We start from the raw sequence: 21963 nt of genomic DNA, 5'->3' as shown, positions 1-21963 counted from the left end.
TCTGTGATGTCTGCGCCGAAAGAACACAATTTCGGGACACGCAGTGTTTCGGAACACACTGTCCATCTATGTTGTTGAACATGGAACTCCGCAGCAGAGGGTCCCTACGTGTTCCAATGTCGACCCATTGACATCGTCAACTATGACTGCAGTGGGCACGGCATCATCATGATTCGACAGTGAATCATTGGAATCGTGTCATCTCTTCGGATGAATCATGTTTAATGCGAAAACAGATCGATGGTCGCCTCCACAAACGCCTTCATCGAGGCGGATGGATGCTCCAAACCTGCACCTCACCACAGGCGCAGGCTGGTGGGAGCAATATTTTACTACAGAAGATATTCTCCTGAGCTTGCTTGGGACCTGTGGAGGTAAATGAAGGCACCCTGTCGGCTGCGGACCTCCTGCAGCCCTTCGTACTTGATGTCTTGTCTGACTGCGATGTCATCTGTCAGCAGGATAATTGTCCTTGTCTCAAAGTTAGTAACATGTCACAGTGGTCTGAAGATCGTGATAGTGAACTCATGTTGATGTCTTGGCCACCAAATTCGCCTCATGTGAGCCCGATGGAATCTACCTGTGGCATTACCAGGCCCCACAGCCGCTTACACAAATCAGCGGCTCGTAATTTACGGGAATTACAAGACTTGTGCGTATACATCTGATGCCACATACCTTCACAAACCTACCAACAAACAGTCGGATCAACGATACGCAAGGATCAGTGATATATTGCGTTCCAAAGATGGACCAACAAGTTGCTAAGCAGGTGGTCATAATGTTTTGGCTCGTCAGTGTATAACTCCTTAGCAAAAAAGACGTCTGACATTTAAAATGTATTTTTTGTAAGCAAATGCAAAAAAAAAAGATGTACCCTGCTCTAAATGAGTCTGTTTCTTCAACATGTCCTTAAGCTTTTTACGAAAAGAGTGGGGCCTGTCTTGCCAGTCAGAATTTATTTTGTCTTTTCCCCTGTATTTCCATTTAAGAGAGGATTCTACAAGGGTTATGGGATTGTTCGAAGAGCATATTGGTTTCTGTGGGGACATTTTAGTCTCTATATCTGTCTGTGAATCTTAATCTCATTCGTGAGGGTTTTGACCTCATTTTTTCATCAGTTATGTTTTTTGTCACCCGTTTCTTTTTCAAAGGAGACGGTGTATTGATTTGGTAAATGTTTCTTCTTAGCCCGCCTGAAAGTTTAGGCTAGTGATCAGTGATGAATCCTTGCTTGGGACCTTTCTAGTGGTTAAGAAGGTGGATGATTATTGCGTTAGTCCACTGGTGCATCTGCACTTTGAGGTACCAACGGTCGTTCAACCGTCAATCTCTATGTTTACCCAAAGGAATCAGTTTTCTGATACATTGATTTGTCCGTCTGCCGACTCGAGCATAGAAACGAATGAGCATGATTTATGAGGCACATACAGCTTTTTCGCTTGAGAATATGTCATCTTATTGTAACCCAGATTTTATTTTCGTCTGAGAGAAATGGAGACTCTACCTGAAACTGAATTGTTTCCGAAACAGTTCACGTATACTCCGTGAGTATTAGCGTGTTCCATTAAGATGTAATGCTTAGTCACAATTTCCACGGATGTCACGTCCCTTGCTTGACATACCACATGCACCTGAAGCAGCCCGTAACGTTGAGGATGTCTGATCTCAACTCAACGCGGGTAAAACTTGCAGTTACATGTTTGGGCGACGTGAGAGGACCGAAAGTAATTTTCTACGTTGCTGCCTCATCGAGTACATGACTAACTGTCATCCCAGATTCTCGTTTATTTTCACAAGTGTTACGTGTTACTGATATTTTAGCTCCAACTTTATAACACTACAACACCGTATTTCACATTCTTAACATTTTCTTTTCGTATTTTTGATAGTAATTTCAGTTTTTATAACTTAAACTTATTAAACATCACTTAAAAATACTGTTGTACATGACTGAGTAGACAGTAGACATTTTGGCGAAGTCGGGGTTTTCGCTATGTGTAATAACATCCCGACATCGCACTAACACCGTTGGTATGTAAAAGCGCCCACACATAGTGTTGCAAATTGACAATTGGGGAGACTGGACGTGGGCTATGGCGAAAGGGCATAAAGTTTAGTGTGTGAACCTCGTGGTGACAAAATGTTGGGCATGACAGTGTAAAGATAACGTGCAATACTGTGAGCCACAGTACAGAAGCCATTTGGGAAGAGTTTCAGAACTATTAATAAAAGAAGAGTCCCATGTGGTCATATATACTTCACTCTGTCCGTAAATGGGAGGAGGATTCTGTTGCCTGACAATTTCTATCACCACATCGTGACGCCGCGCCAGCAGCAACTCCACATCAGAGTAAGACTGTATCATTTAAGAAACGTAGAAATGTAAGGGATTTGCCAACGTATTAGAATCAAGAACTGAACATTACGAACATTACTGATATTTTGTTGACTTCAGAATTATTCAGTGTTAATAATTACCCCAAAATAATCACTACCAACGGTAGAATGCTGTTCCTGTACCGTCATCGTTGTTGTTGTTGTCTTCAGTCCTGAGACTGGCTTGATGCAGCTCTCTATGCTACTCTATCCTGTGCATCCGTCATCGTAATAACCGAATATCACATAAATGAAAATCTTTGTATTTTAAATTTATATAAGATTCGGCAAGAAAATCCTAAATTTTGTTCGCTTTACAGTTTAACTGACAGTGTTGATTAACTTTTGGAAATTTAACTACTTTCATTGTCTTTTTGACATCCGTTTGTCTAGAATGTAAATTTATGTATTTTTCCGTATGTCATGTGGTTCTTGGCTTTCGTACTTTCGCAATTGCCTACTCCCATTGCTGCTAATTATGACGTATTCCACGTTCATTTTTAGCATTTCTAATAATGAGTTGTGTTTACTGAAAAGGAAATGGTTAATGAAACATAGAGATAGCAAGAATCATAGTGAACTAACGTTTCTCTATCATTATTGCGTTATGTGTCACAATTAACGAATAACTCTTCTTTTATTTATTTATTCAATCTAATCTGGTCAGAAGTATTAGGCCCATCTTACGTGCGACCAGGATTCTACACAAGCATTACCCTTTTTACATCAAAGTTTCCTAAGAAATAACAATTTTAATATGACAAATAGTATTAAAATGATCGGATCAAATAATACTGACTAATGAAGTTAATAGTGACAGTACTTCTGTCACTACTGCTGCTCCTGCGGCTGCTGCTGCAACTAATAATGATAATAATAATAATAATAATAATATATAGAATTTATTGGTGTGAAAAACATATGTTTCTGGTATAACGAGTTAGGGTGAAAGGAAATTTGAGGAGACTGCGCCCAGCTAATTATTGTTTTTTAGCAGACATGTGATTAACTGTCTTCTGAAATTGGTTATGTACTCAGTTCTCCAATAGAACGCTGGAGATAATTCCAAAGAAAAATTCCTGCTACTGTGGAGGAGTCAGAGACTGAACGATGGAGTGGGACGGGAAGGATTTTGCTCTGATGGAAACGGGTATTTCTGCCATGTTGTTCAAGCATAAGCGTTAAAAACGAGGAGAGACTTGAGGGGCAATGTAGTGTATTTTAATAAGACGTAGAGAGAACAGAGGGTACGGACATCTCTAAACTCGTCTGCAAGCGACCAGGATAGCTGTGCATATGATAGTGAAATACGATTAAAGAGTCGAACATAACAGATATAATGAACACAGGCTTTCATAAGAAGTTTCAGGCACCATGACCTTCTCTGAAAAAAACCTTGTACGACAACATCGCTGTAATCAATAAATGAAAGTTACGGGCTGAGTTTCTTTTTAAGGTCAAGAGGCAAGAGCTTTTTATATTTCTGTAGTGTATGGAGAAATGCTGATAGCTTCTTGTACATTACAGTTACATGCTCAGTCCAGTTTAGATTTTCATCTATTATTACTCCTAGACTCTTTGTTGGAGGAGATAAGTTGATCTTTGTCCCATTTAGGTTTAAAAGTTGTTGGCATTTCCGATATTTCAGGCTAATGAGCCTAGAATGACCAGCCAATAACGCTTAGGTTTTGAGTGGGTTGAGCTTCAAGCTTGCGCCCACTTTGGTACAGCAAACAGGTCGGTGTTGAAATTCTCTACAGCTTTCTTCGCGGTTAGTGGTTCTGTACTTAAATATAACTGGAAATTACCAGCACACATGCGGTATTTTCTGTAGGGCAAAATTGATGACACATCTTTGAGATACAATGAACAGAATACAGGACCTAATACCGGGAACCGGGGTACTCCTGATACTGTCGGTTTCGATTGTTAATTGATGGCGACAGAGATGACGCAATGCTGGCGAGACGTCAGGTATGAGCGAAACCATTGCATTGCCCTTTGCGAGAAATTTAGGCTGCTATGTTTAGCATGCAAAATATGAGTGTCAAAGGCTTTGTTGAAGTCTAAAAAGTGCATAATAGTCGCCTCTTCTGCATCCACGGCAAGACTCAGATCATTTGTTGCCTTTATTAAGGCAGATGTTGTTCTACGATGTTTGCGGAAACCTGATTGATATTCGTCTAGTAGGTTGTTAGTTGGTTAGCTGGTAGTGGGCTATATATATTCTGAGACCTTGGACAGTGCTGAAGGAATGCAAATATGTGAGTAATCAGAGGGTGATGTGGCAAAGTCCTTTGCAGGTAGTGACTTAAATAGTCCTCCCTGTTTCCAGGTCTCTGAGAAAACACTTGTTGTTAAGGAGTGATTGAAAATATCTGCTAGAGTGGACAGTAGTGGGTCCATAACAAGCTTCATCTTTGGACTGTGATGTGTCCAGTGGATGCTGATCTGATAAGAATGGTGGCTTTTTTGACGGTATTGCAAGTAATATTCTTTCGGTAGAGGTTTACATGGCTACAGTCGTTTACCCCCACGAAGTAACCAATAAGTCTTCGTTTTGTCTGCCGTTCAGTTGTGATTGTAGGTAATGTGAAGTACCGGTTCGTTTCTTCGGCTGGGACAATGGGATCAGCTGCAGCTTGTACCTTGCCTATACCAAGACCACTTCGGTTTTTCCATGGATAGGTGGTCTATTTCTCTTGTCGTTTAATGTATGGGGATCCCTGAGTTTTGCATTTCTCACAGCTTGACTGACTTTATTTCTCTTATGATTGTAAATAACATGATTTTCAGGCGTGGGGGGCAGTTTGTATACCCGATGTGCAGCGTCTCTGAGATACATAAAGTGTTTTAATTCTTCAGATAACCAAGGTGACTGGTTCCTTTCTTATTGTTTTGGTCTTTAGAGAAGCATATTTCTCATATAGTAAAGTAAGATTGTTAGTAAATCCATAAAAGTTTTCGTTGATGTCCGAGGAGGAAGTGGAAAACGTCCGTAAAACTATTTCTTGATCCACAGTTGCAATTTCAGATAAATTAATGAGTTTGAAGTCTCGGACAGGTAGATATCTTGAAGCTGGAGGGATGTTTTGTGGCCAAAGCCAACTTGATTTGCAGCAGTAGTTAAACAGCCGGCTGGTGACAGGAAAAGAAACTAGCTTAGCAGAGCTAGAATAATCTGTGCGCAACATTATTGAAAGTAAGATAAAAGGAATAAAAAATGAGTGTACTATTAAGAGTACAACAATATGATATTAAACTGGTAAATAGAAACTGAAGTAAGGTTAAGGTGGTACAGTAATTGACAAAGTAAGTAAGGACAGAGGTAAGTAATGAATTATAACAAAATAGTTAAGACATTACTTAAGTTATGGTTAACTAAAGCCTGCAATAACAGTATAAACGCACAAAGTAGCAGCAGAAAGGGTTGACATTTTCTTACCTCCTAAATCATAAGATTTCCAGTTCATTTGCACTGCAAACTGAGCTTTTTCCACTTTTCGGTTTTCGTCACTGTTCTGCCATCGTTTGTAACCAAAATCTCGAAATCGCGTTGTTCAAAATGTTTAATCATTCACAGGTGAGATCCTCTCGTATCGTCAGACGTGACATCGCGGATTTCTTCTTCACTCTGAAGATTTCAGATTTTTCCCTGTATGACATGCTCTATTATTGGTCTCGGTTTTGTAGATCCTGGCGTCCTACGTCCACTCTATGCCTTCCACCACTGTCATTAGTGTTACCTGCAAGCCTAGCTTCTCGCGGACAAGATTCGATACTAATTCTTTCGCACTCTCAGTGCTATTCTCTGGAATCCCGAACAGTCTGAGATTATGGCGTCTCTGATACTCTTCAGGTTCGTAAGAGTTCTCGACCAGTTTCTGTTCGAGCAACTGTGCCCTTTCCTTAGTTTCTTTTGACGATTTGTTCTGAGCACGGACCTTGCTCGTATTCGCCTCCAGAGTCTGCTGTATTTTGTCCGACATTGCTGCAGTGACAGCATCTGTGGTGTCACCGCCAGACACCACACTTGCTAGGTGGTAGCTTTTAAATCGGCCGCGGTCCGCTAGTATACGACGGACCCGCGTGTAGCCACTGTCAGTGATGGAAGACCGAGCGCCGCCACACGGAAGTTCTAGAGAGAAGTCCTAGCTTGTGTGTGTTTTTTTGTGTTTTGGTTTTTAGGGCGCAAAACTGCTATGGTCATTTCGTCCTAGCTCTCGCCCCAGTTGTACAGCCGACTTAGCCAGAGATGGATCACTGACAACTACGCTCTCATTTGCCCAGACGATAGTTAGCAAAGGCTTCAGCTACGTCATTTGCTACGACCTAGCAAGGCGCCATAGCATTTGAGATTGAGATTATAATATGTACCGTCAAGAGCGATGTACAGCCGACTTAGCCAGAGATGGATCACTGACAACTACGCTCTCATTTGCCCAGACGATAGTTAGCAAAGGCTTCAGCTACGTCATTTGCTACGACCTAGCAAGGCGCCATAGCATTTGAGATTGAGATTATAATATGTACCGTCAAGAGCGATGTACACCAATTGTGGATTAAAGTTAAGTATTATATCAACTACGTACTTTACCGAGCGGGGTGGCGCAGTGGTTAGACACTGGACTCGCATTCGGGAGGACGACGGTTCAATCCCGCGTCCGGCCATCCTGATTTAGGTTTTCCGTGATTTCCCTAAATCACTCCAGACAAATGCCGGGATGGTTCCTCTGAAAGGGCACGGCCGACTTCCTTCCCAATCCTTCCCTAATCCGATGAGACCGATGACCACGCTGTCTGGTCTCCTTCCCCAAACCAACCAACCAACCAACTACGTACTTTATTTGCTACTATTAATTCCCTTAACTGTTCCAGACCTCACGCCAGTCAGCGTGTAATTAAACGCGTGCATTTCGGCCCCCTCTGGCGGCACGGTGTTGGCTCTTCTGCCAACACTTCAGCATCAGTGATGGTCTAGGCAAAGAACCCAAGTGCATCCTGTGCTTGTAGAGCGCCGCAAACCTCAGCCTTGACGCATGCGGCAACGTCAGCGATGCCGGGCCAAGCGGCCGCAGTTCTCAGTGACGGCTCGGACCCAGCACTCTCGGCAGCCTGACCGTTAGCGGTACTGCACGTTGTTCGTCGGTTTTCAATTTTAAGAGCAGATTCACGTAATATATACTTAAAATGAATTGTTAACGTGAGACTAGGCACTCGTCACACTAATCTTGAACAGCGTAACTGCTTAGTAACGCCTCCGAATTTCAGGTAAACTTGTGAGCTAAACTAGCGCATGTCACACACTCGCCGCCACCTTAGAAATTGATTTTGGATTATTGCAAAGTGTTCAGCGTTATAGTAATTAACTTTCAAACATGCTATAGTACCTTTTATTTTCAACCGAGCCCCCCACCTCCTTCGCGTGCATTGCCCATCAACGTTCGACAAAAAATTTCAGTAATTATTACGTAAATTCATTACTTCACTCAGCATCATCAGTTTAACAATTTTTCCTTAGACACGAGGTGGCGTCCGTATTATTTTATTTAAACAACCCCAGTTTTGCTCAATTTCATTCAAAATTAGAAACATTCTCGTCAACTACTGATGACGAGTTAATACAATTACACATTTAATTAATGTCGATTTTAATTAGTGCAACGTATTTCCCTGGCATAATAATTTTCAATAGTACACTTATTCGCATTTTACTTGTAGTGTATACTTTGAAATACGCTCTATAAAAAAAAAAAAAAATAAGGCCCACCACCAAGAAACTATCCATTGAGGCGGAAATTAATAGATGCGATTTACATGTACAGACTAGTAAATAATTACAATTTCAGAAAAATTAAGCGGATGATTTATTCAAGACAAAGAGTGTCACAAATTGAGCAAGTCAGTAGCGCGTTTGTCCACCTCTACTCTCATGCAGGAACTTATTCTGTTTCGCATTGATTGATAGAGTTGTTGGATGCCATCGTGAGGGATGTCTTCCCAAATTCTGTCCAATTGGCGCGTTAGATTGTCAAAGTCCAGAGTCGATTGCAGGGTCGTATCCATAATCTTCCAAGCATTCTCAACTAGGGAGAGGTCCAACGACCTTGCTGGCCATGGTGGGGCTTCGGAAGCACAAAGACATGCAGTAGAAACCCTCGCCGTGAGCGAGCGGGCATTATTTTGCTGAAATGTAAGCCAAGCACGGCTTGTCATGAGAGGCAACAAAAAGGGACGTAGAATACCTTCGACTTACCGTTGTGCTGTAAGGGTACTGCGGGTCGTTGTCCTATGACTGTCTGGGGCGTCTACAGCATGTCTTCTCTGGTCATCCATGCTCAATTCAAAGTGGTACTCATCCAATGAGATGGTCGTCATCAGCTGCATCCATACAGAGCAGCGGTACGTCGACGATATTCTCGCCCCGTTTTGTTGCCCTTCATGGTAAGCGGTGCTGGCCTTATATTTCAGCAGGAATTAAAATGTGTTGTGGCGAGGGTAAATAAAACTGAGTTCCCATTTTTCTACTGTTGAACAGAATCTGACACGACATCCCTCACGAGGACATCCGACGGCTGTATTAATCAAATGCCTCTGAGCCCTATGGGACTTAACAGCTGAGGTCATCGGTCCCATAGAACTTAGAACGACTTAAACGTAACTAACCTAAGGACATCAGACACATCCATGCCCGAGGCAGGATTCGAACCTGCGACCGTAGCAGTCGCGCGGTTCCAGACAGAAGCGCCTAGAACCGCTCAGCCACACGGGCCGGCGGCTGTGTCAACCAATGAATCCGAATAACAGCTTTAATAAAGGACAGAGCTGGACCAATGCGTTATTGACATGCTCAAATTATGAAACTCTTTTCTCTTGAATAAATCATTCAATTTTTATGAAATTGTAACCATTTGTTTGTCTGTACTTGTTTAGCACGTCTGTCGATGATTTCCGCCCCATTCAGATAATCTCTTCTTGTTACGCCTATTTTTTGTCTTGTTAGTTATATGCCTGTCCTGAAAGTTACGGGACTTAGGTTTACACGTGTCATTTAATTATGGGAGGGTGTGGATAGGTTACAAGCTGAAAGATATCACATAACACAATGAGCGCCATTCGACAACTAGATCGTCGCGCCCTCCCCGCACTGTGTGAGTCTACAGAGCCAACCATGTGGACAGCCCTCTCTCTGTTTGCCTGTGCTTAAAGCCGACGGCACACGGACCGTGCTCTCGAACGTTAACGTTGAGCGTGCCAAGTTCAACGTGCTGCTGAAGGCTCAGGAACGATGCGACTTGTGCATACGGTACGTGGGCCCCAACGTGGCATACGCGATCGCAACGCACTCCAGCGGCAGCTGAGGTATGTTTCTAGTTCATAAATCACATTGTTTACTCAACGGGCATGTGTAAAATAACCACGTTAGCTCTACTGAAACGCACATTTCCTCCATCGTCGACGAAAAGGAAAGTACCATGTCCAATCAATAACGACACACGCTTATAAAAGTACCATTACAAACAGTGCGGTACAAATTTGGAATACTTCTCCGCACAAGATAAACATTATTTCCTCATTTCCACATTTTAGTAAAACCCCAAGGTGAGTCTTACTTGATCACTGTTTCCACCCAACAGCAGAATCTTTGCAACATATCAATTACGAAGCGTAAAAGAAAAAGGAACAAAATATCTTTATACAAGTAGCGCAAGCTGTCCTGTAGATTAAGCCAATCGAACAGTCACCCCTCAAAAAAAGGTGAACTTATATTTACATAACATCAAATATTACAGTATATACTTATATTAAACTTATAAGAAAGTATCAGAACCTAATAAAAACGCGAATGTTAGGGAAAAAAACATAGAAGTGGCAAGACGCGAGCCAGCGCCCCAGCAACTCAACTGCAGGCAGTGACGCTAGTCATTACTCTACACCAACGACATGCTCCATGCATCTATCATAGTTACCCGTTCCTGAAAACCTTAGTCGTACATATGTTACTAATTGAAATTTAACTATAACAAATTGTACCAAGAACAATGCGTTTTGGGTGGATCTTCAGTGTGTCGCTGCCTTCAATTAGCGTACTCTCATATACGCAAGTTATAATAATTCTTTTGCCATGAATATGATGTTTCTCATATTTTATTGGAACGAATGACACAGTTAACAACGGGTTTCCCAGTGATACTCAATTTCCTGGTGCTCAGAAATGGCATGAACACATATAGGTTTGAAATGAATGCCAATATGGCGCCTCACAACTCTGTACTGAAGGCAGACGACTTGCGTGTGACGTAAGTGGCGTTGTGCCATCTCATTGGTCAATGCTCAGACGCACGCTCAGAATATCCGACATGCCAGAGTCGGAAAGACTCCCCAACGTACTATTCCACGCTATGACGTCATAAACTCGGCACGCTCAACCTTGAACGTTCGTATGCACGGTCCGTGTGCCGACGGCTTAAGGAAGGAGGGTTGCCTTTTGACACAGTGCTTAGGCAGAGGACTTTGGCAAGGAAATGAAATGTGTTTTGGCGGAGGTAAATAAAACTGAGTTACCATTTTGTTGTACAGCTTTTGGCTAACGTTACGGAGCAGGTAGATAGCGGCACTCACCGAGAGGAAGGTGGCCCTCTGAATGGGGTAGATGCCGCCGGCGGTCAGCGCTAGAGGGCGCTGCGCGCGCCGCATCACCAGCAGCAGCGCGCGCCGGCAGCAGCCGGGGGCGTCCGGCCAGCCGCAGCTGTACGCCGCCAGCGACACCGACTCGCCCTGAAAGTGGCACTCGTGTCAGTACCTCGCAACGGTGAGTGCACTCACTACACTAGGTGCGTTCAAGTCTCCAGGTCTTTGACGTTGCTTCCTCAGGATTGGGAGCCAATAGGAGTATGCTGTTAGGCTTCAAATATGCATGCGCTATTTATGTATGCGTGGTACAGATGGCAGCACTGAACAGAACACAGAACTCTAGCGGCAACTATTGCGAGGAAGTCATTTTTTTGTCAGATTCAACGTTGTGGATGGAAACCTAGCAGCATTATACTGAGGTGACAAAAGTCAGGGGGTACATCCCAATATCGTCTCGGGCCTCCTTTTGCCCTGCGCAGCGCACCAACTCGACGTGGCATGGACTCCACAAGTCGCTGGAAGTCCCCTGCAGAAATACTGGGTTATGCTGCATCTACAGTCATCCATAATTGCGGAAGTGAGCCGGTGCACGATTTTTTGCACCAACTCGGCTACGTCCAATAAATGTTCAATAGGATTCATGTCGGACGGTCTGGGTGATCAAATCATTCGCTAGAACTGTCCAGAATGTCCACCAAACCAATCTCCCCTGCAGGCAATAACATCATTCGTGACTCGGAAGGTCATGCGTTGTTGGGAGGCTCAGTAGCTGGAAGTGAGGGATAATAAGTTGTGGGCGGTGAAGGATTCTGTCCTACCGTGGCTTACCTCCTTCCGACAACGACGAGATGAGGAAGTAGCCCTTACACGACTTCGAATAGGACACTGATCATTGACACATGGTTTTCTGTTACGTCGTGAGGAGCCACCAACGTGTCAGACATGTGGGACACAGCTGTCGATACGACATATTTTAACTGAGTGTGTGTTTTATGCGGGTTTGAGGGAAGATTTAAGTTTCCCACCACACCTGCCCTCTATTTTAAGTAATAATGAGGCGAGTGTCCCTAGAGCTTTACGTTTTTGTGTGATGTCTGGACTTCTTCCCAAAATATTGGGATTGAGATCTTAATGTGCTGTAAAGTGGTTTGGTCCCCCATTATTTGCAAGTGGTCACCCAGCCACAGTTAATTATTTTTACCTTCTTTGTACTGGTATTTTATTTTTAGTTTTATCTACCTGTTTTGATATGCTGTGTCCAAACTTGAAATTTGAGCATCGACTCTGTATTGATCCTTGTTTAACTGATCATGGCTGCACTCGTCGACATTTCTTTTGGGAACGGGCGCTCATAACCTCGTTGTTGTGCGCCCTAAAACACTAATCATCATCATCATCATCTTAAACGATAATGGCCCGGTGACATGGCGCATTCTCATCCATAAATATAACATCGTTGTTTGGGTACAAGAGATACATGAATGGCTGAAAACGTTCTCCAACTAGCCGAACATAATTTCTGGCCAGTGATCGCTTCAGTTGGACTCACACGTTATGGAGCTACCACTAACTTGCACTGTGTCTTATAGACAACTTGGTTCTATGGCATTGTGGGGTCTGCACCACACTCGAAACGTACCATAGCTCTTATAAACTGAAATCGGGACTCATGGAACTAGGCCACGGTTGTCCACGTCTAGGAGAGGTGCTGATGGAGATGTGTGGACAGCATAGGCATTCTCAGCCGTCATCTGCTGCTATAACCTATTAATCCCATACTACGCTGCACTGTCGTAACGGATACGTTCGTCGTACTTCCCACATTGATTTCTGCGATTATTTCCCGCAGTTTTGCCTGTCTGTTAGCACTGACAACTTTACGCAAACGCCACTACTCTCCTGCGTTAAGTGAAGGCCGTCGGCCACAGCCTTATTCGTGGTGAGAGGTAATGTCTGAAAATTGGTATTATCACCACACTATTGACACTGTGTATCACTGAATACTGAATTCCCTAACAATTTCCGAAACTGAATGTCCCATGCGTCTAGCTCGAACTACCAATTCGCGTCCAAAGCCTGTTAAATCTTGTCATCCAGCCATAATCACGTCGGAAACCTTTTCGCATGAATCACCTGAGTACAAATGACAGCTCCGTCAATGAACTGCCTTTTTATATCTTGTGTACACGATACTATCGCAATCAGTATATGTGCATATCACTAGCCCTTGTCTTTTGTCACCTCACTGCATTTATGTCGTGAATATACTGCTGTGGAATAATCCATTAAGCTGCTTTCTTGGTGGTATTTAATTCACATGATCCACTTCGAAGGCATACAGTTCGATTGCGCCATGAGCATAACATAAAACAACAGCGAAAGTGAACTCATTTCAATGCAACCATATATAAAGTATCATCACGAATACGTGTAGCCAAACAATTTTGTGTATTTATACATCTTAGTGATACAGGATTTTAATTGTTTAACACTGCGCTACCGTCTTTTGTGGACTAGTAAGAAACCGAACAAACTGAAACTACGTTGATGTGTCAAAGATAATTTTGCCAAAACACAAGTGCTTCATTGTAAAACATGGAAACAGAGATTCTCATCATCTGTTTCACGTGTGTACAAGGTGATTCTTATTACCGTTTCAAAACCCCCGAAGCGATATAAATAACGCTCAGAAACTAATTTAGAATAAGACCCTTGGGGCCGCAAACGTTGGGAAACACCCTGAAAGTGACGACAAATGTTGGTCATCTGACATCACTGGAAGACTCACCTGGCCGCACGTACAACGATTGAGCTGGCCAATCCTACTCTCATCCGTAGGGGGCAGTCCTATATATCGCTCCACTATACTACCCTCTTTTCGAACACTTTTTGTAAATGTAATCTGTTGTAAAAGTAGAAACTTACCGTTCTCGCTGTAACCAAGCAAATGCTTATTTTGGGTTTCTTTAATTTTGTCCCTTCTTTTTCGTACTCTTTTACGTAAAACACAGATCACTTCCTGGTAGCAATGATACTTATTTACTTGTGATGTAATATGGTAGGTTTTTCTTGTATTGTATTTTGCAGTTAACCAGCGGAGACAGTGGGACCGGTAAATAAAATAATGAATATTACCTCAATGTAAATACATAACTGTCTAAAGCAATGCAAAAAAATACTGCCTTCCAGACGCAAGATTCGGACCCTGAGCCCTACATGTTACAGTCACCCACGTAGGCCGGGATCCACACCGAATACGTGACTTCGGTTGGGATAATCAACTGTGACCCACCGATAAGTTCCGCCGCAACACGTGCGGCGATGTACGTCATCTGGTGACGTCATATGTTCAACATTTTTCATCCACTTTTGGGGTACTTGCCGATATTTGCGGCCCAATGTGTCTTACATTAAATACTTGTCTTAGCGTCATCTATGTTGCTTCGGGAGTTTTTAAACGTTGATAGAATCAACCTGCACACCTACGGTTAGAAGTACCAATAATGGCAGTTAAGCAAGAGTGAGTAACAAACGCTATGACGTAAAATGTACTAGGAAATATTCAGATTTGTCCACCATCGTCAGTTATCGATATATCATTATGCCATGTGCTAAAAGAAGAACAAGCACAAGCAGATGATATACTATCAAGTACAGATACCCAAAGATAAGAAAAAACAACACCTGTTGGCTCTTCATTGCAGGCATCACACATCATCATCAGCGTAGTTCCTCAACGTCTAAAGTACTGCCTCCAATGAACAGCCCACACGCATGGTTATTTCTGGACGTTCGGTACTCCTTCTGGTATTTTCTGTTTCAATCCTCTAATTGGCGCTATTTGGCTTATCACTTCTTCCTCTCTTGTGCCACTCTTTCCGCCTCAGAGTACCATTTACGTCCAAATTCGTCAATTACCTGTCGAACGTATAGCAATGACTGTATTTCCTAACAGATTTTCGACTGTCCAAATCGCTCTAGAAGCATGGAAGGTATTGCCTGATGTCTTATCATATGTCCTGTCATCCTGTCCCTTCTTCTTGTAAGTGTTTTCCACATATTCATTTCCTCGCAGATTCTACGCAAAACCACCTCATTCTTTGTCTTATCAATCCATCTACTTTTCAGCACCTTTCTGTGGCACCACATCTCGAACTCTTCGATTCTTTTCTTTTTCAAGTTTTCCCTCAGTCTGTGTTTCTCTACCATACAATGCTGTTCTCCATATGCACTTTGTTAGAAAATTCTTCCCCGGATTAAAGCCGACGTTTGACACTATAAGACTTCTATTGACCAGAAATTTCCTCTCTACCTGTTCTAGCCTTCTTTCTATAAACTCGTTCCATCCCCCATCATGGTGTTTTTTTTCCTTTACTTTTCTGTGTAGTAATATTTGTAGTCCTTGAACTTATTATCTTCCTTCACGAAATGACGTGGTGATATATAAATAGATGACTGAAAAACCAGGATGATCCCGTAATTTGATGGTACGTTTTACACCGCTACTTTAGCTACACATTCTTGACTTACTGTCATAACTGAAGCACATGTCTGTTACTATATAGACGCCAATCAGATGATGAAAACTTCTTTCCTTCATCTTATGGGAAACACTAATGTTTTGATTACTTTATCGTTGACATGCAATGTAGTTTCAGTTTGATCGATTTCTTGGTAGTCGACATAATGAACAGACCATAATGTCACACTGTTACACTCCAGTGTTTTATCCACAAATACTTTCACTTTTGTTGCCCTTGAACTTCCCGTCTAACTTCACCTTTACGTTCGTTCACTTTCTAGAAATTCAAATAATATCTATGTTGTAAATGATGTAACTACACATATTTGTGATGACACTTCGTGTGTTGGTGCATTGTCCTGAGTTCATTATCGCCATTCTTATACGTTTTCCTGAAGATCAAACTGTGTAATATCATAATCTATCGTGTGAATAAAATACCATCAATGAAGCTGTTGGCTGGATTGTGCAGTGGAAGTATATTAAGGAATGTTTTCAACACTAGAGATGGAAAAGTTTTCATTACAAGAACAGTGCGTAATTATCCTTTTCTTCCACTTGGTTGATGTAATACCCGTTAAAATTTACCGCTAGCTGTGTGAGAAGAGTGATGATTGTGTCGTGAATATGAAGAATGTTCGCGGGTGCGGCAGTTCAAAGAAAGCCGCTCGTCCTGTGAAAACGGACCCGAAGCCTCGCCTTAGCACCATTTGGGGAGACAACATGGCCACTCGGGTGGGAGAGTTGTTTTGGTGGCTTATCAAAGGGCACTACGGGATAGGGGTGAGGTAACAAGAAGTTTTAAGAAGGAAAGTCCTTGCAGCGCTGAGAGAAAACCATCTGTAAAAAGTACGAACTTGGGCTCTTTCAGCAAGAGACTGAACCATCGAAACGGGCTAACGATATGCAGGAGGTTTTCATTTTTTTGTGTAAAGAATTTTGTAATGGTATTTTTGGCTATCTCTAACAATGAAAGACACACTACGTGATCGCACATCCTCCACTCGTGCCGCTTTTCCATCAGGTGCTTTTCAGTGGTTGGAAAAGTTCCAAAATTAATATTCGCAGCGACCACGGAATGGCGATGTCTTTACAGATAGATTACATTGAGAAATGAAACAAGTTTCAAATTTTGTGTGTGAATATTCTGTACAAAATAAATACACGGATTTCAGAACTCGAATGAGTCTCGCACCAAACGTCCACTGTATTTGCAGTACAGATGACACTACATTAACCTCACAGTCAGTTCTGAGTCCCTGATTGCTTAGTTGCCTGCGTCATCTACCTCTCGTTCCTCCCCCTTCTAAACCTCCTCTTACCCGTCTTCCTCCCCCTCTCCCCGTTTTCTTTTTCTCTCTCTCTCTCTGCCTCTGTTTCTCTCTCTGTCCCTCCCTTCCCCCCTCCCCCCCCCCTCTCTCTCTCTCTCTCACTCTCTCTCTCTCTCTCTCTGTGTGTGTGTGTGTGTGTGTATCTGTATAAATAGTGTACGAAAACTTTGTAACTGGACCCTTTCAAAAATAAACTGAGAGCAATGTAGTTAAAAAAACGTGAAAGTGAAAATTAATAGAATGCAGACTCCTAAAATGTGAGTAACTGGGTATTTAGCTCTAGAATTCCCCTTGTGACCCGAAACTAAAGTCATCATTCTTGTCCTAAAAGCCAAGTCTTTCATCATCATCGTCATCATCGCAACTGAAGTATTATGCCTTAGCTCTCTACCGACAGGTCGACTGCTGCCTACAAGGCAGTTTGAGAAGCGATCTGTGATAGTGGGATATGGGATCAGTATATCGCCAATCCCTGCAGCATGCAGCAGTTATCGCCGTTAAATGGCTCCTGATGATGCCGATGGTGAACTGTGACGGGATGGTATACTGTCTTGCATAATCTTTATTATGTTGTTCATATAATGACTCAAAAATAAAGTTGTATCACCTCTGTTAGAGCTTAAACTTCGAAACATAATTGTATTAGATCTTACGGTCATTGCTAGGGGCTCCGCACATCGTTAAGGGGGATATGCAGAGCCTATGCAATCAATGTTACATGAGATAAGTTTATATATCTTCATCTTTGGAGCTAATGAAGATAACAATCTAAAATTCTTACAGGTAACTTATACATGTTATTTCCATCTACTAAAGCAGAAGCAGGAGAATGCAAAAGAACCAGAGGTATATTTTGATTGTGAATATTTGTACATGCAAGCCTACAGATTCATACCTACTCCAATCACTACCATGTTTGTGCTTCGGTAGGAACAATATGTCAGAATAATAGCAACTTGTAGCTATCATGATAGAGAGGAATTTCGGAAATTCCCGTAACAAACTTTAGGACTTGTAAAGAGGAGTGAATACATAATTTGCATTAGAACCCAAGTCCAGAAGCATACCGTTTCCGCGTACAACCATTTGGAAACATGTTCGATGAGATTTCGGGACAGCAGCCGGATCATGATGACTTCTTGCCACGATATTTCGGCTGGCAGTCGTCCAGTCATCTTCAAGTGACCGTCCGTCACTGGAGACTGCGAGTTTTTTTTTCCTTTATTGGGTTTCGATTCCCCCTAAAGGGGGCGGGCTGGCAGCAGCTGATTACGCCGCTCTTCAGCCTACAGAATTTGTTTTAAAAAGATGAAGATAATAAAAAATAATAACAGTTGGCGATAAAATCGGTGAGTTAAAGGTAAAAATGGCAGAAAATTCTGGAGCGTAAAACATAAAACACAGGGTGGATGAAGCTAATAAAACACACAGGAAGCAGAAAAACAATAGACAGACAATTAAAAAAACACGGCGACAGTCTGGGTTCTGTTCGCAAGAGATATAAAAAGCACACCCAGCGACAGCATGATTTCTGTTCGCAACACTGTGGAAGGACGCACAACACCGAACACTCACTTAAACACTGCGCTAAAAGTTGGCACAAATACGACATACCACACCTGAGAGGAGGTGGGGGGAAACTGGTCAGATGACGGGAAAAAGGGGGGGAAGGAGAGGAAAAGTGAAGGGGGAGGGGGGAAAGGAGCCAATGGAAGAGGAGGATCCATAAGAGGGGTGGGCGGTGCTGAGCAGACGGGCCAGGGATTGGGGAAGGCAGAGGACGGGAGTACAAAAGGACTCGGGGTGGGGGGGGGGGGAGAGAAAGGAGATGATAGGCGGGGAGAAAACACAGGATGGAAGGGGGGAGGAAGAGGGAGCCCAGGGAAAGGACGGAGGAAAGGAGCGGGGGTTGAGGATCAGAGTTGATAGGAAGGATAAATGGAGGGAGAGAGGACATCATCCGGGAGGGGAAGCTGATGGAAGCCACCTTGGGAAAGGAGATGTAGGGTGTAGAGATGGAGGGTAGGGGGGACACAACGGTGAAGACGTGGCAGGGGGTGGGGATGGGAGAGGAGAGGAGCAACTAGGGGGTGAGGGGGTTCAAGACGGCAGGAGGTGTAGAGGATGCGGATATGTTCGAGGAATAGGAGCAGATGGGGGAAAGGAATGAGATCATAGAGGATCCGCGTGAGGGACGGGAGGCATATACGGAAGGCGAGGCGGAGTGCATGACGCTCAAGGATTGGGAGGGACTTATAGAATTTGGGGGGGGGGCAGATATCCAGGCAGGACTGGCATAACAGAGGATGGGATGGGTGCAACCCCCACGTCCGGCCAGAGAGGAGTTTGAGGAGTTGGAGGCGGTTGTGGGCTTTGGATTGGATGGAGCGGAGATGAGCGATCCAGGTGAGGTGACGGTCAATGGTGAGGCCAAGGTAGATGAGGGTGGGGGTGAGGCGGACAGGACGTGCGCAGACAGTAAGGGAGAAATAAAGGAGCCGGAAGGAGCGAGTGGTACGACCTACAATGATTGCCTGGGTCTTGGAAGGATTGAGTTTCAGGAGCCACTGGTTACACCATGCAACAAAAAGGTCAAGGTGATTCTGGAGAAGGCGTTGGGACCGTTGGAGGGTAGGAGCGAGGGCGAGGAATGCGGTGTCATCAGCATATTGCAAGAGGTGTACTGGATGGGGGGGGGGGCTGGGGCATATCTGCCATGTACAGGAGGTAGAGGAGAGGGGAGAGGACAGAGTCCTGGGGCACACCTGCAGAGGGGTAGAAGGTGTGAGAATTGGCATTATGGATGGTAACATAGGAGGGGCAGTGGGAGAGGAAGGAGGCCATCAGACGGATGTAGTTGATAGGAAGGGCGTAGGTTTGGAGTTTAAACAGGAGACTGGGATGCCAGACACGGTCGTAGGCCTTTTCGAGGTCAAGTGAGACAAAAATGGCGGAGCGACGGGAGTTAAGCTGGAGGGAGAGGAGATGAGTGAGGCGGAGGAGTTGGTCATCAGCAGAAAAGGAAGGTCGAAAGCCACATTGGGTGTTTGGGAGGAGGTGGTTTTGGTGGAGGTGGAGATGGATGCGCCGGGAAAGGATGGATTCCAAGAGCTTGCTGAACACCGATGTGAGACAGATAGGACGATAGGAAGAGGCATCAGATGGAGGCTTGTTGGGTTTGGAGAACATCAGGATACGGGAGGTTTTCCACAGGTCGGGATAGAAGCCAGTGGCAAGGATGACATTGTAGAGGGTGGCAAGGAGGGAAAGGAAGGAGGGAGGGCAGTGTTTGAGGTGGCGGTAGGTAACGCAGTCGTGGCCGGGATCAGTGTTGCGTTTAGTGCGGAGTGTGAGGCTGACGTCCTGTGTTGTGATGGGAGTGTTAAGTGCAGAGGGTGGGGTGTGGCCCAAGTACTGGAAGCTAGGAGCAAGGGGAGGGACAGAGGTATTCGTACGGTCTATGACATCAGGGAAGAGGGAATAATCAAAGTGGGGATCATCTGGGATGGAAAAAACATCAGAGAGGTGGGAGGCAAAGTGGTTGGCCTTACTGAGGTTGTCAGGAAAGGGGCGGTCATTAAGGAGGAGAGGGTACTGGGGGGTGGGGCGGTTCCCAGTAAGGCGGTGGAAAGCAGACCAACACTTGGAAGAGTTTATGGGGAGCGTGGTGGAGACTGCGAGTTCCCGGAGTCAACTTTATAGCAAAAAATTGGTGCGAAAACGCATGCGCATTGGCCTCCGTCACAGGAGCGTCCTCTGTCGAAATCCACGCCCTCTGGAGTTACTGTTCTATCTGTGGAGCGGAGGCGCATGCGTAAAGGTGAAAACTACATGTCCGCCCTCTGTCGGAATGCGCGCCGCGTCGCTAAAAACAGACGTCAGATGTCGCCAGACGTGTCATTATTAATAAACTGCATTCTCTCAGAGGAAATTAGAGAGATCACCGGGTCCCAAGCATTGTCCAGCTGAAAACCGCCAACACGATTTATAAGATTTTGCGCTAGGCGTATCTCCACAGATTCTTTAATTACTGAATCCCAGAAAGTTTTCGTTGGATCCAAGATTTTCGTGGCAGACAAATCCATAGCTTGTCCTGTGGTAATACAGTGCTCACCTACGGCCGACGTACTGGGCTGCGAAAGGTGAGTGTGGCGCTCGTGTTCAGCGCCCCACACATTAATAGCTAAAGAAATGGCTCGTGTACTCACTGACGGTTCTCTCCAACGTGATGAAGTACGGCCTCTTCCAAACCGGGTGTGCGGCGTCTCCTTGGAGCACCACAGTCACGCCCACTTTCTCGAGGCCGTTGCCTAATTATAGTGGGAAGAGTATTCGATAGAGTCCGATATTCTGGAGAGCGATCAAAATAAAGGCGACGAGCAACTCTTCCACTATCGTGAGCTTTGCCATTCAGAAGGATCATGTCGATGTAATCTGCAGACTGGTACTCAACCATGTTGCTCAAACACTCACAAACACGTGAACGAGGCTCGAAGGTCAGAGAGGTAGGAGAGACATCAAGTGACTTCAGTCGATCCGACGTAACCCTCCCCCCAGCATTTCTACCCTGTAGCATACCTACATAGCAAACGCGTTTTCAAACGGCTGTAGAACGGAAACGGTACGTTTCCGGACATACGCTACTTTTCAAAATATTATGTACTCACTCCCCTCTACAAGTCCTAGAAGTTTGTAGTGGGAGTTTCCGAACACCCTGAATGTATACATAAAGTATGAAACAGTCGTCTTCAGAAAATCGTGTTTAAAACTTAACATGACAAAAAATTCAGTCATATTTACAAACTGAGGCTGAAAACCACCCAGCAACATAATCAGCATCGTCGTCATTGATACCCACCTTCTCTAAATGTTTCTTCCTTCTGTTTGACCTTACTTCCTTAGCGGTGAACTCTGCTGCACGTTGAGCCTCGGAATTTTTGGCTAAAGCATGACAGCCAGGGGTGATGTCATACGCTAGAACTCTTGTTCTCGCCATGTAACTTATCGAGATAATATTATTGAAAGACTCATTGGGATTTTGAGTCCGTCCATGTAAACATATTCCGTTGAGATATGGGTGAGCTAGGCTTCTATAAA

At 44.0% G+C, this 21963-nt stretch overlaps 1 protein-coding gene across 1 annotated transcript in view; it reads right to left on the bottom strand.

The window, feature by feature from the left end:
- Positions 1–3210: 3210 nt before the first annotated feature.
- The window catches only part of LOC126188647 (odorant receptor Or2-like), a 49537-nt gene continuing 30784 nt past the window's right edge, over positions 3211–21963 (bottom strand). Inside the window, exons 4-5 of the mRNA XM_049930249.1 lie at positions 11002–11157; positions 3211–3240 (exon numbers count right to left, since the gene is read on the bottom strand). Coding sequence (XP_049786206.1) covers positions 3211–3240; positions 11002–11157 — 186 coding nt within the window. The remainder of the gene's footprint in view (positions 3241–11001; positions 11158–21963) is intronic.

Source organism: Schistocerca cancellata, chromosome 5 (assembly GCF_023864275.1).
Source record: "Schistocerca cancellata isolate TAMUIC-IGC-003103 chromosome 5, iqSchCanc2.1, whole genome shotgun sequence".
Lineage (NCBI taxonomy): Eukaryota > Metazoa > Arthropoda > Insecta > Orthoptera > Acrididae > Schistocerca > Schistocerca cancellata.
This window is presented reverse-complemented; position numbering and strand designations above follow the sequence as displayed.